The sequence below is a fragment of the Oncorhynchus mykiss genome, chromosome 22, assembly GCF_013265735.2.
Source record: "Oncorhynchus mykiss isolate Arlee chromosome 22, USDA_OmykA_1.1, whole genome shotgun sequence".
Classification (NCBI taxonomy): domain Eukaryota; kingdom Metazoa; phylum Chordata; class Actinopteri; order Salmoniformes; family Salmonidae; genus Oncorhynchus; species Oncorhynchus mykiss.
In genome coordinates this window covers 30,537,245-30,552,129 of record NC_048586.1, presented here as the reverse complement: position 1 = coordinate 30,552,129, position 14,885 = coordinate 30,537,245, and the positions used below count along the sequence as shown (strand labels likewise).

Sequence of the window (14,885 nt, the reverse complement as noted above, 5' to 3'; positions counted from 1 at the left end):
TTCCCAGTTTACTTGAACGCTCTGAAGTCAGAGATTTCAGAGTTCCGTGTTTTTTTTCTCTCCAGTTTCTAGTTCCGACTACCACGTGAAAGTGGCATTTTTCCGAAGTTGAACAATAGCTCGATAATAGGCTCAATAAAGCCATTCACAATTGAATATTTCTATTGCATTTCCTTCTGACATTTTGAAAGATTTTGTTGATGAATTTAAAAGTAGTTTGCGTCAGTTCAATCTCGTATTGGACTGGTGAAAAAAAGTGAACAGAAAGAAAGCCTAGGCAACTTTCATTTTCTGTTTCGCAGCAAATATATAGCCAGCAGGACATTGTTCCTCTGCGATTAACCTCAGTTGGTTTGGAGAGGATTTGTGGATGAGTCGTTTATGTAAGTAGGACCGACGAATGCTGTACCATAGCAGGAAACCATTACATTTTTGCAGACGAATTTCATAATGAAATTTAAGTTGTCATTGGACAATAACTTCACTTCAACTAAATGTTGGTATGCATATAGCTAAGCTGTTTCATGGTGCAGATTTTTTTAATAATATATTTGCATGGCATATGCAGTAGACTATATTCACATTGTGAGCTTAATTTATAGAAGGAATCGATAATAAACTTCTATAAATATTTCACCTGAACTATATTTAATTAATATTTTTATTAAAGATTGACTATTTCTGGGAGCTGTAGGCTAATCATCCTGTGAAATCCTTTGACGATGGATTCCCCAATGTGCCTGGTCGAAAACGCCGACGGCGAGCTTCATGTAGTTCCTGGTGCCATCAGGTACCTGATGGGACTGAACCAGCAAGTCGTAGTGGTGGCGGTGGTCGGGCTGTACCGCACCGGCAAGTCCTACCTCATGAACAAGCTGGCTGGAAAGAGACAAGGTGAGACTGATGCTGAGAAACAAATCAAAATGTACAGACTGGTTTGACCATCAGCTGTACCTCAATAGTCAATGCCCAATTAAATGTTTATTTTCATCAGTACACACACTGGTTTAGAAATAAATTGTATTACATTATTTTTTTCTGAAATTGGTCTTTGAAATATTGATTTAGGTTTTGCCCTTGGCGCCACCATCCAATCTAAGACTAAGGGAATCTGGATGTGGTGTGTGCCTCATCCTGAAAAAAGAGACCACACCCTGGTGCTGCTGGATACAGAGGGGCTGGGGGATGTGGAGAAGGTGAGGGGTCAAAGTTCAGTCTCTTTAGAATTCACATTACTAATCAGCACAGTGAACACATATCTAAACACACATATTTTAAATCATTAAATTACATTTCGCCAGATCACAAATACATTTTGCGGTTGTCATACTTGTTTCAGGGAGATTCTAAGAATGATGCCTGGATCTTCTCCTTGGCCATTCTGTTAAGCAGTACTCTGGTCTACAACAGTCGAGGGACCATCGACAATCAAGCCGTGGAGAACCTCCAGTATCCTTTAAACCAATATCAATTTCCCCATGGCAAACCTCTCCTGTTGACGGTGTACATATCACATGGTTAGGGGATATTTCCCCCAACCAGACCATTTCTTGGAAGTCCCTCTCATATTGAAAGTGAAAGTGCTGTATGTTTGTATATCTATTGGATGCTGAGCAACATGTCCTTATAGACCTGGAGCAATATATTGTGTTACTGACAGTGTTAATTATGTGTTTGCAGAATGTTTAACACACTGTACTTTGTTGTATCCATTCCCTTAGGGGTTACTCAGTGCATGTGGACACAGTCCACTCAAAATGAAACTGAAATTACTTGTATGCTATAACTGTTGAAAAGCAAGTCCTTGTACAACTGTAGCAGCTACTTTGGTAGCTTTTATCAGTCAATCCTCAACCGGCCCTAAAGATATGTGAGTGAGCTGACAGAGCGGATCAAGGTGAATTCTTCCAGTGCATCCTCTCACGATGACGAGGAAGGAGGGGATGCCCAGTTTGTGCAGTTCTTTCCAAATTTTGTGTGGACCATCAGAGATTTCACTCTACTACTCGAGATCGACGGTAGAAACGTCACCGAAGATGAGTATCTGGAGCATTCCCTGGAACTCAGAAAAGGTGACATTAGCACTAGCCACCACCCCAATGATCAACTGTGCACAATGTCTCTAGAATAGTGCTCCCCATGAACATTTATACAATTGGAACAATCATTCTCACAAGAACAAAGAGGTTGAAAAACAAGAAGATTGATATTTGCTCTGACACTTGCTAAATTACACGTTATAAAATCATTCCTATGAAAATGTATTGTAGGATTACACTCATAATCAAACAGACTCCTAAATCAAGTGACACAATTATTTTATCCAGTTTGTTTATTCGTCATAAAGTCTTCTGCCTTAAGTTCATTTATGCATATCTCTATATATGCTTGTCTGTTAATGATTGTGTGTTTGGATGGTGAACTAAGGGCCAGTCTCCCAGACACAGATTAGGCCTCCAGACGAGATTCTCCATTGAACACACTTTTGTGTCCAGGACAAGGCCTAATCTGTGTCTGGGAAACTGGCCTTAAAAATAGACTAATGTCAACTGTAATGGTGAATGCTGACTATCATTCAGGTGGGGGTAAAAAGAACCTGATGTACAACCTCCCACGAGAGTGCATCCGGAACTACTTCCCCTCACGCAAGTGCTTTGTATTCCCCACTCCTACAACTCCTGCCAACATGCCCCATCTGGATTCCATGGACGAGGCTGACCTCTGTGGAAGCTTCCGAAAGGTTGCAGATACTTTCTGCCGCTTCATTTTCCAGGAGAGCCGTACAAAAACTGTCAAAGGGGGCCACAAAGTAACCGGGAGAAGTAAGTCAATAATCAGCAGATTCTGCACAGATGCATTGAATGTTTCAATAAGCATTTCTCTATGGCTGGCCATGCTTTCCTCCTGGATACCCCAACCCCTGCCAACAGCTCCGCACCCCCCGCAGCTACTTGCCCAAGCCTCCCCAGCTTCTCCTTCACCAAAATCCACACAGCAGATGTTCTGAAAGAGCTGCAAAACCTGGACTAGTACAAATCAGCTGGGCTAGACAATCTGGACCCTCCTTTTCTAAAATTATCCACCTCCATTGTTGCAACCCCTATTACCAGTCTGTTCAACCTCTCTTTCGTATTGTCCGAGGTCCCTAAAGATTGGAAAGCTGCCGCGGTCATCCCCCTCTTCAAAGGGGGTGACATTCTAGACCCAAACTTTTACAGACCTATATCCTTCCTGCCCTGCCTTTCTAAAGTCTTTGAAAGCCAAATTAATAAACTGATCACTGACCATTTTGAATCCCACCGTACCTTCTCCGCTGTGCAGTCCTGTTTCCAAGCTGGTCACAGGTGCACTTCAGCCACGCTCAAGGTACTAAACGATATAACCGCCATTGATAAAAGACAGTACTGTGCAGCCATGTTCACCGACCTGGCCAAGGCTTTCGACTCTGTCAATCACAGTATTCTTATCGGCAGACTCAGCAGCCTTGGTTTCTCAAATGACTGCCTCGCCTGGTTCACCAACTACTTCTCAGACAGAGTTCAGTGTGTCAAATCGGAGGGCCTGTTGTCCGGACCTCTGGCGGTCTCTATGGGGGTGCCACAGGGTTCAATTCCCGGGCCGACTCTTTTCACTGTATATATCAACGATGTCGCTCTTGCTGCTGGTGATTCCCTGATCCACCTCGACGCAGACGACACCATTCTGTATACATCTGGCCCTTCTTTGGACATTGTGTAAACAAACCTCCAAACGAGCTTCAATGCCATACAACACTCCTTCCGTGGCCTCCAACTGCTCTTAAACGCTAGTAAAACTAAATGCATGCTTTTCAATCGTTCGCTGCCCGACTAGCATCACTACTCTGGACAGTGCTGACTTAGAATATGTGGACAACTACAAATACCTAGGTGTCTGGCTAGACTGTAAACTCTCCTTCCAGACTCATATTAAACATCTCCAATCCAAAATTATATCTAGAATCAGGTTTTTATTTGGCAACCAAGCCTCCTTCACTCACGCCGCCAAACATACCCTCGTAAAACTGACTATCCTACCGATCCTCGACTTCGGCGATGTCATTTACAGAATAGCCTCCAACACTCAACTCAGCAAACTGGATGGTCTACCACAGTGCCATCCGTTTTGTCACCAATGCCCCATATACCACCCACCACCGCGACCTGTATGCTCTCGTCGGCTGGCCCTCGCTACATATCCGTCGCCAGACCCACTGGCTCCAGGTCATCTATACGTTTTTGCTAGGTAAAGCTCCGCCTTATCTCAGCTCACTGGTCACGATAACAACACCCACCTATAGCACGCACTCCAGCAGGTATTTCTCACTGGTCATCCCCAAAGCCAACACTTGCTTTGGCCGCCATTCCTTCCAGTTCTCTGCTGCCAATGACTGGAACAAATTGCAAAAATTGCTGAACCTGGAGACTTATATTTCCTTCATAAACTTTAAACATCAGCTATCTGAGCAGCTAACCGATCGCTGCAGCTGTACATAGCCCATCTGTAAATACCCATCCAATCTACCTACCTCATCCCCATATTGCTTTTATTTACTTTTCTGCTCTTTTGCACACCAGTATTTCTACTTGCACATCATCATCTGCACATCTATCACTCCAGTGGTAATTTGCTAAATTGTAATTACTTCGCTACTATGGCCTATATATTGCCTTACCTCCTCACGCCATTTGCACACATTGTATATAGACTTTCTTTTTTTCTATTGTGTTATTGACTGTACGCTTGTTTATTCCATGTGTAATTCTGTGTTGTTGTTTGTGTCGCACTGCTTTGCTTTACCTTGGCCAGGTCGCAGTTGTAAATGAGAACTTGTTCTCAGCTAGCTACCTGGTTAAATAAAGGTGAAATAATAAAAAAATGTAGCCTATGTTATTGTACCACCAAATGTATAGAATTATATTTTTCTTCCCACCTCTATCTGATTGCAGTGCTCGGCCACTTGGTTAAAACCTATGTGGAGACCATAGCCAAAGGCTCTGTGCCCTGTCTGGAGAATGCGGTGCTGGCCATGGCTCAAATTGAGAACCAGGCTGCTGTGGTTGAGGGCCAGGCGGTATACCAGAGGGGTATGGAGGAGGTGAAGGCCTTATTCCCTGTGGCCATGGGTCAGATTTCAGCTCATCACCTCCGCTCAGACCACCAGGCCACGCAGGCTTTCATGAAACGATCCTTCAAAGACGAAAATGGGGATTTCTTGAAAGCGTTGGCGGTAAGGGTCATCATTTCAGATCTGTGCCTGATACAAACACTACCTTAGTTCTTAACTCTGTCAAGGACCACTTTTTACAAATGCTTCCCTAAAACAGTCTTGACTCCTGCAGGTGGCCATTGCAAAGCACTACGCTGACCTTCTCATCCAGAACGAGGATGCCTCGGAGAAGAAGTGTGCGGCCCTTCTGGAGAAGCTGTCTGTTCCAATGGCCCAGAAGATTAAGGAGGGGATCTATGCCACACCTGGAGGATATGAGCTTTACTGCAGTCACCATGACAACATGGTGGCACAATACCGGGCCGAGCCTGATAAAGGAGTTAGGGTAAGAATCCTTGCTAGGGCTGAAACATTCATAAAAAAATCCATATTAAACACTGGAGCTGTTCTCATCTTTCAGGCCGATCCACTTAGTTTCAATTTCGTAGATGGATTGCTGTTTCTATCAACCTCTTATGATTAGCTTCCATGTTAGCTTCCATCTGCAGCATCATACCAGAAACAGATTGCCATCAACCAATGATAAAACATGTAGCCTTTGGGGGTGTTTTCTACAGGCTGAGGAGATTCTTGAGCAGTTCCTGAGGGATAAGAGTCTAGAGAAGAATTCCATCCTGCAAGCTGACAAAAAATTGACCGAAAATGAGAAAAAGATCCACGGTAAGTCCAAAATATAGCATTGGGATGTTATTATCTGGTTGCATTCAGTTTTCTGGTTGGAGTGACTTCTCACAATAAATTGGTGATAATCTTGCATGAAGTCAACATAGATCTGGGATGTTTGAAAGAGTAATCTAAAAGTTATGGCCTACTCCAGAACATGGAAAAGATCAGGGGCTGTCTGTTGATTCCATATAAGAGAGAACATGAGTAGTCCAGAAGCTAGAGTGTTTTCCTACCTCAACTCTTCCTTTGGACCATGCAGAGGAGAAGGAGAGATCAGCTGTGCTGGAGCAGGAGAAGAAGGCTGCTGAAGAGAAACGGTTGGAGATGGAGCGCACCATGGAGGACGATCGCAGAAGCAAAGATGAGAAGTTGAAGCAGATGGAAGAGAAGATGAAGGAGGAGATGAAGCAACAGGAACGGGACTTCCACAGGGCCTTGGAGTGCAAGATGCAGGAGCAGAAGGATCTGCTGGAGAAGGGCCACAAGGAGAAGGCTGACTTAATGAGACAGGAGATAGAGGAGTTCAAGAATAGCAACAAACCTGAGAAGGAAGGAGGTGGTTTCCTTGAGTCTACAGTCATGCCTGTTCTTCGACTTGGATTGGACGCTGCCAACACTTTCTTTCAATATAAGCTCATGAGGGGAGCTTTTATGAAGTAGAAACATTGTGTATTACTTGAGCATGTACACATTTGTTTGCTTTATCTATCAATGTAAAGCGGAAAGTCAAATTGATAGCCATGCTTAGTATCAGTATAAGCTTTATATGCAAGAGCAATGTATTATTTTTCTCATACAGTATATGTATTTACAGGTTTTGGTGAAATTATCACTGTACTAGTATAGCGGTTAAATCTAGAGGCTTTAATGAAAACATTTCTAGACTATAACTAAGACTTTTCTTTAATCATAATATACACTGAACAAAAATATAAACGCAACATGCAAACATTTCTAAGATTTTACGGAGTTATAGTTTATATAAGTAAATCAATCTACTGAAATAAATTAATTAGCCCTAATCTATGGATTTAATATGACTGGGAATGCAGATCTGCATCTGTTGGTCACAGATACCTTAAAAAAAGTAGGGTGTAGACCAGAAAACCAGTTAGTATCTGGTGTGACCACCATTTTCCTCATGCAGCACAACACATCTTTGCATAGAGTTGATCAGTCCATTGATTGGGGAATGTTGTCCCACTCCTCTTCAATAGCTGTGTGAAGTTGCTGGATGTTGGCAGGAACTGGAACACAATGTCGATCCAGAGCATCCCAGAACTGGGACATTTTCAACTTCCAAAAATTGTGTTCAGATCCTTGCGACACGGGGCCGTGCATTATCATGCTCAAACATGAGGTGATGGCCGCGGATAAATTGTACGACAATAGGCCTCAGGATCTCGTCACAGTTTCTCTGTGCATTCAACTTGCCATCGATAAAATGCAATTGTGTTTGTTGTCCGTTGCTTATGCTGGCCCAAACCATAACCCCACCGCCACCATGGGGCACTCTGTTCACAACGTTGACATCAGCAAGCCGCTCGCCAACACGACACCCTACATGCTGTCTGCCGTCTGCCCTGTACAGTTGAAACTGTGATTCATCTGTGAAGAGCACACTTCTCCAGCATGCCAGTGGTCATCGAAGGTGGCCAAACTGCAGTCAGGTCAAGACCCTTTTGAGGACGACGAGCATGCAGGTGAGCTTCCCTGAGACAGTTTGTGCAGAAAGTGGGTGTGGAGGTCCTGGGCTGGTGTGGTTACATGTGGTCTGCGGTTTTGAGGCCGGTGAGACATACTGAAATGAACATTCAATTCTCTGGCAACAGCTCTGGTGGACATTCCTGCAATAAGCATGCCAATTGCATGCTCCCTCGACTTCAGACATCTGTGGCATTGTGTTGTGTGACAACTGCTCATTTGAGTGGCCTTTTATTGTTGCCAGCACAAGGTGCATCTCTGTAATGATCATGCTGTTTAATCAGCTTTTTGATATGCCACACCTGTTAGATGGATGGATTATCTTGGCAAAGGAGAAATGCTCACTAACAGGGATGTAACAAATTTGTACAAAAGAATTGAGAGAAATAAGCTTTTTATGTGTATGGAACATTTCTGAGATATTTCATTTCAGCTCGTGAAATATGGGACCAACACTTTACATGTTGCGTTTCTATTTTTGTTCAGTCTTGTTTTTATGGTCTTATATTCTTTGAGAATGTTGTCTATTGAAGCAAAAAATGAATCATTTGGATATTATCATTTGAAGTTGTATATAAAATGCATATCAGTTTATAAATAAATTGTTTTGAATCCACTTTGAATCTTTTAGTGTTTATGTAAGTAGTAGTAGTCTGTTACTGACTCGCATCTGGAAAACCCCATTTATGCCTTCGGGGCCTGACGTACCTCTTTTAGTTATTATATATTTTTAATTGAACATACAATCTACCTGCAGTGAGTCGCTCAACATTTAAATTACATTGTCATCTAACAGACTCCCATCCACAGCGACCCACAATATCAACCAGGGTCCACACCCCGCCAAAGGGCACGTCAGCAGATCTTCCACTAAGTCCAAATGGGGACCCGAACCAGCCACCTATCTATCGGCCACTGGCCCAAGTTCCCAAACGCTAACCCTCCAAGTTCCCCCCAACATTTCCCCGACAGCTGCCTCTTAACCATCCAAGACGTCACCCCCCCCCAAGCCACCAACAAAATTAACAAAAGAGAAAAACAAAGGAAAACAACAATGCAAAAATGAAAGATCAATCCTCTTACTTTTATCTCAGATACTGGGTCACATTTTGGTGTTCAAATGGTTTTCAGACCATGAATCTATCAGTTTGCACTTGAGAAATAGCCATTGGCTACTGTCTTTTCTGACACAGAGGAGCAAGAGAAGAGAGCCCTGGCTGAACAGGCAGTGAAGATGGAGGCAGAGAAACAGCACCAGTTAGAGAAACTGATCCAGGAGAAGGAGAGGAGTCATCAGGAGGGAATCTGTCAGCTAGAGGTATGTATGAACACTGGGAACCCATATCTCATAAAATTATATTTTATATTTGTTAACTATAACCACAGATTGTAGTAACTCTTTGAGAAGATGCAGATTGTTTTTTATGTTGTCCCTCTGTGATTTTAGACTAAGATGGTCCAGGAGGCGAAGGAGAAGCAACATGAGTTGGAGAGAGCGCTAGATAGCAAGCTCCGTGAGCAGGAAAAGCTGATGGCTAAGGGCTTCACAGAGAAAGAGGCAGCCATGAAGGAGGAGATACAGAGCCTGAGAGAGGAGGAGGCCAAGCGCGAGGAGAAGGAAGAGCAGTCTCGTAACTTCAGAGCCATAGCACAGGGTGTCATGGAGAGTGTCAGCAATAGCTTAGGTCACTACTTTAACTATAAGAAAGCCCGTGAGCAACGCAAGGCGCTTGTGTTCAAGGAGAAGGTCAAATTCAATCTCAAATCAGGTGCGGTTGGCAATATCCCTGATAAGGAGGGCATGACACTCAAGCAAGACAAGACGGCCACGCCCAAACTCGAAACAGGAGCAGTTGGCAACTCTAAAGACACAACTCTGCCCAAAGTCAACACAGGTACAACTGACAAAAGCCCTGGCTCAGAGGTCTAAAGGATTCACCAGAGATTGGTCAATGGTCCAGATCAGCAGCCACACCTTTCTCCAGTCTCAACATTAACCAGAAGAGCTACTAGAAATAGTGCAACAGAAAGACTGCTGTGCAACAACAGCACAATGGGGCCAAACCAGCTGTGACTTCACAGACGTCAGTTCCTCAGTTTATAACCATTGATTTCTCATTCTGATAATATTACGTCGTATTTAAAAGTTATTATAGATCAATCTTTAAATTGGAGAGTTAATTTGTGATTTGTTCTTGGATGTAGTGTAAAATAAATGAGCTTGCTGAACTTGTCGAGGTCAAATTTGTTGTTCTATATTACTAGAATGGAACTGCTCATCTTCAATGAGCTTTTCACTTCAGGGTTGACCATTATTATGTTTTGTAATTGTGATTTATGTTTGAATAAACCTTGCTTCATCTCTATTTGATAACTTTTCACATTTTCTCTGATAGGGTTAAGGATGACGCTAAACCTGTTTAAATAGAGATATTGATCAATGGGGAGAACTGATGAGCTGAACACCACCAGCTGAATCTCTACATGGAAACAAAAGCACAAGCATTCACATGAAAAAGAGACATCCTGTCTTTCAGTCACCTCATATCAATTTAATCAAATACAAACGTGTACATCAGCAGCAGGACAACAAGAGGAACTGTAATTAATTAATTATGTCTCTACTCAGATGATCAGTACCCAGATCAGCTTTAGGGCACGGACGAGACATGCAGGAATGATTTTCATATAAACTACTGATCTTCATTAATCTGCTGCTTGGACACACCACACACATCAAGACCTAAGGGGAATGTCACAAAGCAGGATCAATCCACCTTACTTTGATAAACAATATATATATTTTTTTTGAAAAGTTTTATTAACACATTTCCTTTAAAAACAGCTCATACATTTTTTTACATCATTTATACACATACAAAACGGCAACAAAGCATAAAACACAGCATTTGAAAGTTACATTTAAATTTGTTAAAAAGTATGTGTTGTTAAAATCTATGAAAACAACCATGAATAAAAGTACTTTCCTTGTAAACATCAAATCTGTAAAAGCCATTTAAAATGTGTACTAATGATCTAACAAAGGTAAAACATTTTTAAGACATGAAAAAACATGTTAAGTCACTTTGTATCCTTGCATTATTCTTACTACCATACCACTTATTTATTGCTTGCAGGGGACTGGGGGTGATGGTTGGGAAGGGGCAGACGCAGACACCTGGTTAGCAAGTTGATGTTTTGTGCCGTTCTGCCTTTGTCTAGCCGTGGGCCGCTCTCCCGACTAGAGTTCCACCAGCCCTCTGTAGTGCTTGTGTCTGTGTAGGTGTGCGTACATATAATGACTATTTGTACTTTATTACTATTTTCTCTTAGCATTTTAGTATTATGTATGTGTTATATTTTAAATCAGTGTAGATTGTTATTCTGGGGTATGAATGTTTGTATGTGTATATGTGCATATGGATGTATTTACATATTTTTTAAATATATATTTTTATATATTATTTTTTTGTGTGGGTATGTATGTATGTACAGTGCCTTGCGAAAGTATTCGGCCCCCTTGAACTTTGCGACCTTTTGCCACATTTCAGGCTTCAAACATAAAGATATAAAACTGTATTTTTTTGTGAAGAATCAACAACAAGTGGGACACAATCATGAAGTGGAATGACATTTATTGGATATTTCAAACTTTTTTAACAAATCAAAAACTGAAAAATTGGGCGTGCAAAATTATTCAGCCCCCTTAAGTTAATACTTTGTAGCGCCACCTTTTGCTGCGATTACAGCTGTAAGTCGCTTGGTGTATGTCTCTATCAGTTTTGCACATCGAGAGACTGACATTTTTTCCCATTCCTCCTTGCAAAACAGCTCGAGCTCAGTGAGGTTGGATGGAGAGCATTTGTGAACAGCAGTTTTCAGTTCTTTCCACAGATTCTCGATTGGATTCAGGTCTGGACTTTGACTTGGCCATTCTACCACCTGGATATGTTTATTTTTGAACCATTCCATTGTAGATTTTGCTTTATGTTTTGGATCATTGTCTTGTTGGAAGACAAATCTCCGTCCCAGTCTCAGGTCTTTTGCAGACTCCATCAGGTTTTCTTCCAGAATGGTCCTGTATTTGTCTCCATCCATCTTCCCATCAATTTTAACCATCTTCCCTGTCCCTGCTGAAGAAAAGCAGGCCCAAACCATGATGCTGCCACCACCATGTTTGACAGTGGGGATGGTGTGTTCAGGGTGATGAGCTGTGTTGCTTTTACGCCAAACATAACGTTTTGCATTGTTGCCAAAAAGTTCAATTTTGGTTTCATCTGACCAGAGCACCTTCTTCCACATGTTTGGTGTGTCTCCCAGGTGGCTTGTGGCAAACTTTAAACAACACTTTTTTATGGATATCTTTAAGAAATGGCTTTCTTCTTGCCACTTCCATAAAGGCCAGATTTGTGCAATATACGACTGATTGTTGTCCTATGGACAGAGTCTCCCACCTCAGCTGTAGATCTCTGCAGTTCATCCAGAGTGATCATGGGCCTCTTGGCTGCATCTCTGATCAGTCTTCTCCTTGTATGAGCTGAAAGTTTAGAGGGACGGCCAGGTCTTGGTAGATTTGCAGTGGTCTGATACTCCTTCCATTTCAATATTATCGCTTGCACAGTGCTCCTTGGGATGTTTAAAGCTTGGGAAATCTTTTTGTATCCAAATCCGTCTTTAAACTTCTTCACAACAGTATCTCGGACCTGCCTGGTGTGTTCCTTGTTCTTCATGATGCTCTCTGCGCTTTTAACGGACCTCTGAGACTATCACAGTGCAGGTGCATTTATACGGAGACTTGATTACACACAGGTGGATTGTATTTATCATCATTAGTCATTTAGGTCAACATTGGATCATTCAGAGATCCTCACTGAACTTCTGGAGAGAGTTTGCTGCACTGAAAGTAAAGTAATTTTGCACGCCCAATTTTTCAGTTTTTGATTTGTTAAAAAAGTTTGAAATATCCAATAAATGTCGTTCCACTTCATGATTGTTGTTGATTCTCCACAAAAAATACAGTTTTATATCTTTATGTTTGAAGCCTGAAATGTAGCAAAAGGTCGCAAAGTTCAAGGGGGCCGAATACTTTCGCAAGGCACTGTATATCAGAACATCCCAGTATTCATACCTAAATCCTTTCATAAACAACTGGACTCAATTATCAATCCTTTCATCTGGGATTATAAAACACACAGGATAGGTAAAAAACACCTCTGTAAATCCAAGATGGAAGGAGGATTGTCTCTCCCAAATTTGACATTTTATTACTGGGCCGCTAACCTCCGCATTGTTACGTTTCTGCTGGATGACGCACTTCCGGCATCCAGCTGGCTTACTATGGAGCGTGAGGAGTGTCACCCCTTCTCTATTGGGGCTGTGATTTTGTCAATCTGGAGATGTCACTTTATTGTAACAATCCTATTATACATAGCACAGTCCGAATCTGGAAGCAAATTAAAGTCCACTTTGAGTTTAGACCAATGTCATTCATGCTCCCTGTCACCAGGAATCCCTTCTTTGCCCCCTCTAACCTTGATAATACCTTTGAGCGATGGGGAGAGTTGGGGATAAGTACCATAGGGGATTTATGCATAGAAGGGACCTTTGCTTCCTTTGAGTTGCTGAGGGAAACGTATAATCTTCCCAGAAGTAATTTTTTCAGATACCTACAAATAAGAGACTACGTTAGAAAACACCTCCCAACATTTGGGAATGCTAAACCTTCCATGTTTGACGGATGCAGAAAAATATGTCCCACCTCAGATAAACTGATATCGCGTCTATATGATGCTTTTCAATCTGTTAGCACACCTTCTACAGATGCCATTAAGGCAAATGGGAGGAAGAACTAGGGACTGACATCTCGGTGGCAGACTGGGAAGAGAGCTTGAAGTATATCCACACATGCTCCATTAATTCAAGACATCGTCTCATACAATTCAAGGTATTACACAGATTACACTATTCCAAAACTAAACTGCATAAGATATTTCCTGATACATCCCCTACATGTGATAAATGTCAGGCTGCGCAGGGTACACTACTCCACTGCTTTGCCCTATGCTCTAGCTTGCATGGTTATTGGTGTGGAATTTTTGGGATCCTCTCTGAAGATTGAGACTTCAATAGATCCAGACCCGCTTCTGATAATCCTGGGAGTATCTGAGTCCCTAAACAGATTAACCAACCCCCCAAAACAACTAATCTCTTACGGTCTCATTTCGGCAAAAAAAAACGAATCTTGTTGTTTTGGAAAAGGAGGGAAGCGCCCTCTACCAAATTATGGCTCAGTGAATTAGCAAACACTGTACACTTAGAAAGAATTAGATATATTCTGAACAATAAATTATCAACATTCGATCAAATCTGGCAGCCTTTCCTCTCCTGTTTGGATGAGTCGGCGCTGTGAATTTGCACTTATTAACGCACTCTCAATTGTAATATTTTAATCTACCTTTGGGCAGCATGTGCTGGCCCTGCCACCCGAGCAGTTGGGGGGGGATAGGGGGATAGGGGGGAATAAGTGTGTGTGTGTGTGTTTTGTATGTCGTGTTTTGTATTATTTGTTTTGCACTCAGAACTCTGGGTCTTGTTGTTCCTGAATGCTCTTTTATGTTTAGATAAGAATTGTATACCTGTCTTGTATACCTATACACCATTCTTGTGTGTGTTTAATAAAAAATATTTGAAACAGAAAAAGTCACTTTGTTAAAAGGCTGTCTTCGGTCCCTTGTACAGGAGCGGGGTGAGTCCTGATCAAACTCGCCTCATCCTGCTCCTCTGAATAAATTACCGTCCCTTCCTTCGGGGCCCAGAGGAGATCCCTCCCCTAGGCGCATCGCCCTAGGCGCCGCAGCGCTGTCAGGCCGTGGCCGCCGGGACCTAGGATGTTGTGGGGGACCCTTCGCCCGGGGTCGAGGCCCCCTTCCCTCCGTACCACCCCAGGGCTTCCGTGGCTACCATGGCCACTGCCTGGGGGGTGGTCTCTACGCTTTTCCCTACCAGCAGGTTGCGGGAGGACCACAGTGCTTCCTTCAAGCACGTGAGGGTGGGCCAGAACTTGGTGAAGGCCTTCGATGGAATAGGCCTTCGGCCCACCCCATACAGCACGAGCTGAGGTATTAGGTCCTCCCCTGCTGGCAGACATGGGGTGGTCAGGGGGCCTGCTTCCTTCCACAGGTCCCTGGCAGTTCTGCACTCCCAGAGCATGTGCCTCACCAACTCTTCTTGGCCGCAGCCTGGTCGGGGGCACGCGGATTTGTACCAA

The 14,885-nt window shown here is 42.8% G+C and overlaps 1 protein-coding gene across 3 annotated transcripts; it reads left to right on the top strand.

The window, feature by feature from the left end:
• The first annotated feature begins 78 nt into the window (after positions 1-78).
• Positions 79-9,847, top strand: LOC110501729 (guanylate-binding protein 1-like). Of its 3 annotated transcripts, none has more exons than XM_036959101.1 (11): positions 80-383; positions 695-894; positions 1,069-1,196; positions 1,340-1,449; positions 1,867-2,072; positions 2,580-2,822; positions 4,968-5,248; positions 5,361-5,573; positions 5,806-5,908; positions 8,812-8,936; positions 9,066-9,847. In XM_036959101.1, exons 2-11 carry the CDS (start codon positions 723-725, stop codon positions 9,546-9,548), a joined length of 2,064 nt encoding a protein of 687 aa, XP_036814996.1. In that variant the 5' UTR covers positions 80-383; positions 695-722; the 3' UTR covers positions 9,549-9,847. The 3 variants fall into 3 exon arrangements, with proteins under 3 accessions (XP_036814998.1, XP_036814996.1, XP_036814997.1); XM_036959102.1 differs by having other exon boundaries at positions 167-383; positions 671-894; XM_036959103.1 differs by lacking the exons at positions 8,812-8,936; positions 9,066-9,847 and adding an exon at positions 6,174-8,234 and having other exon boundaries at positions 79-383.
• The last annotated feature ends 5,038 nt before the right edge of the window (positions 9,848-14,885 follow it).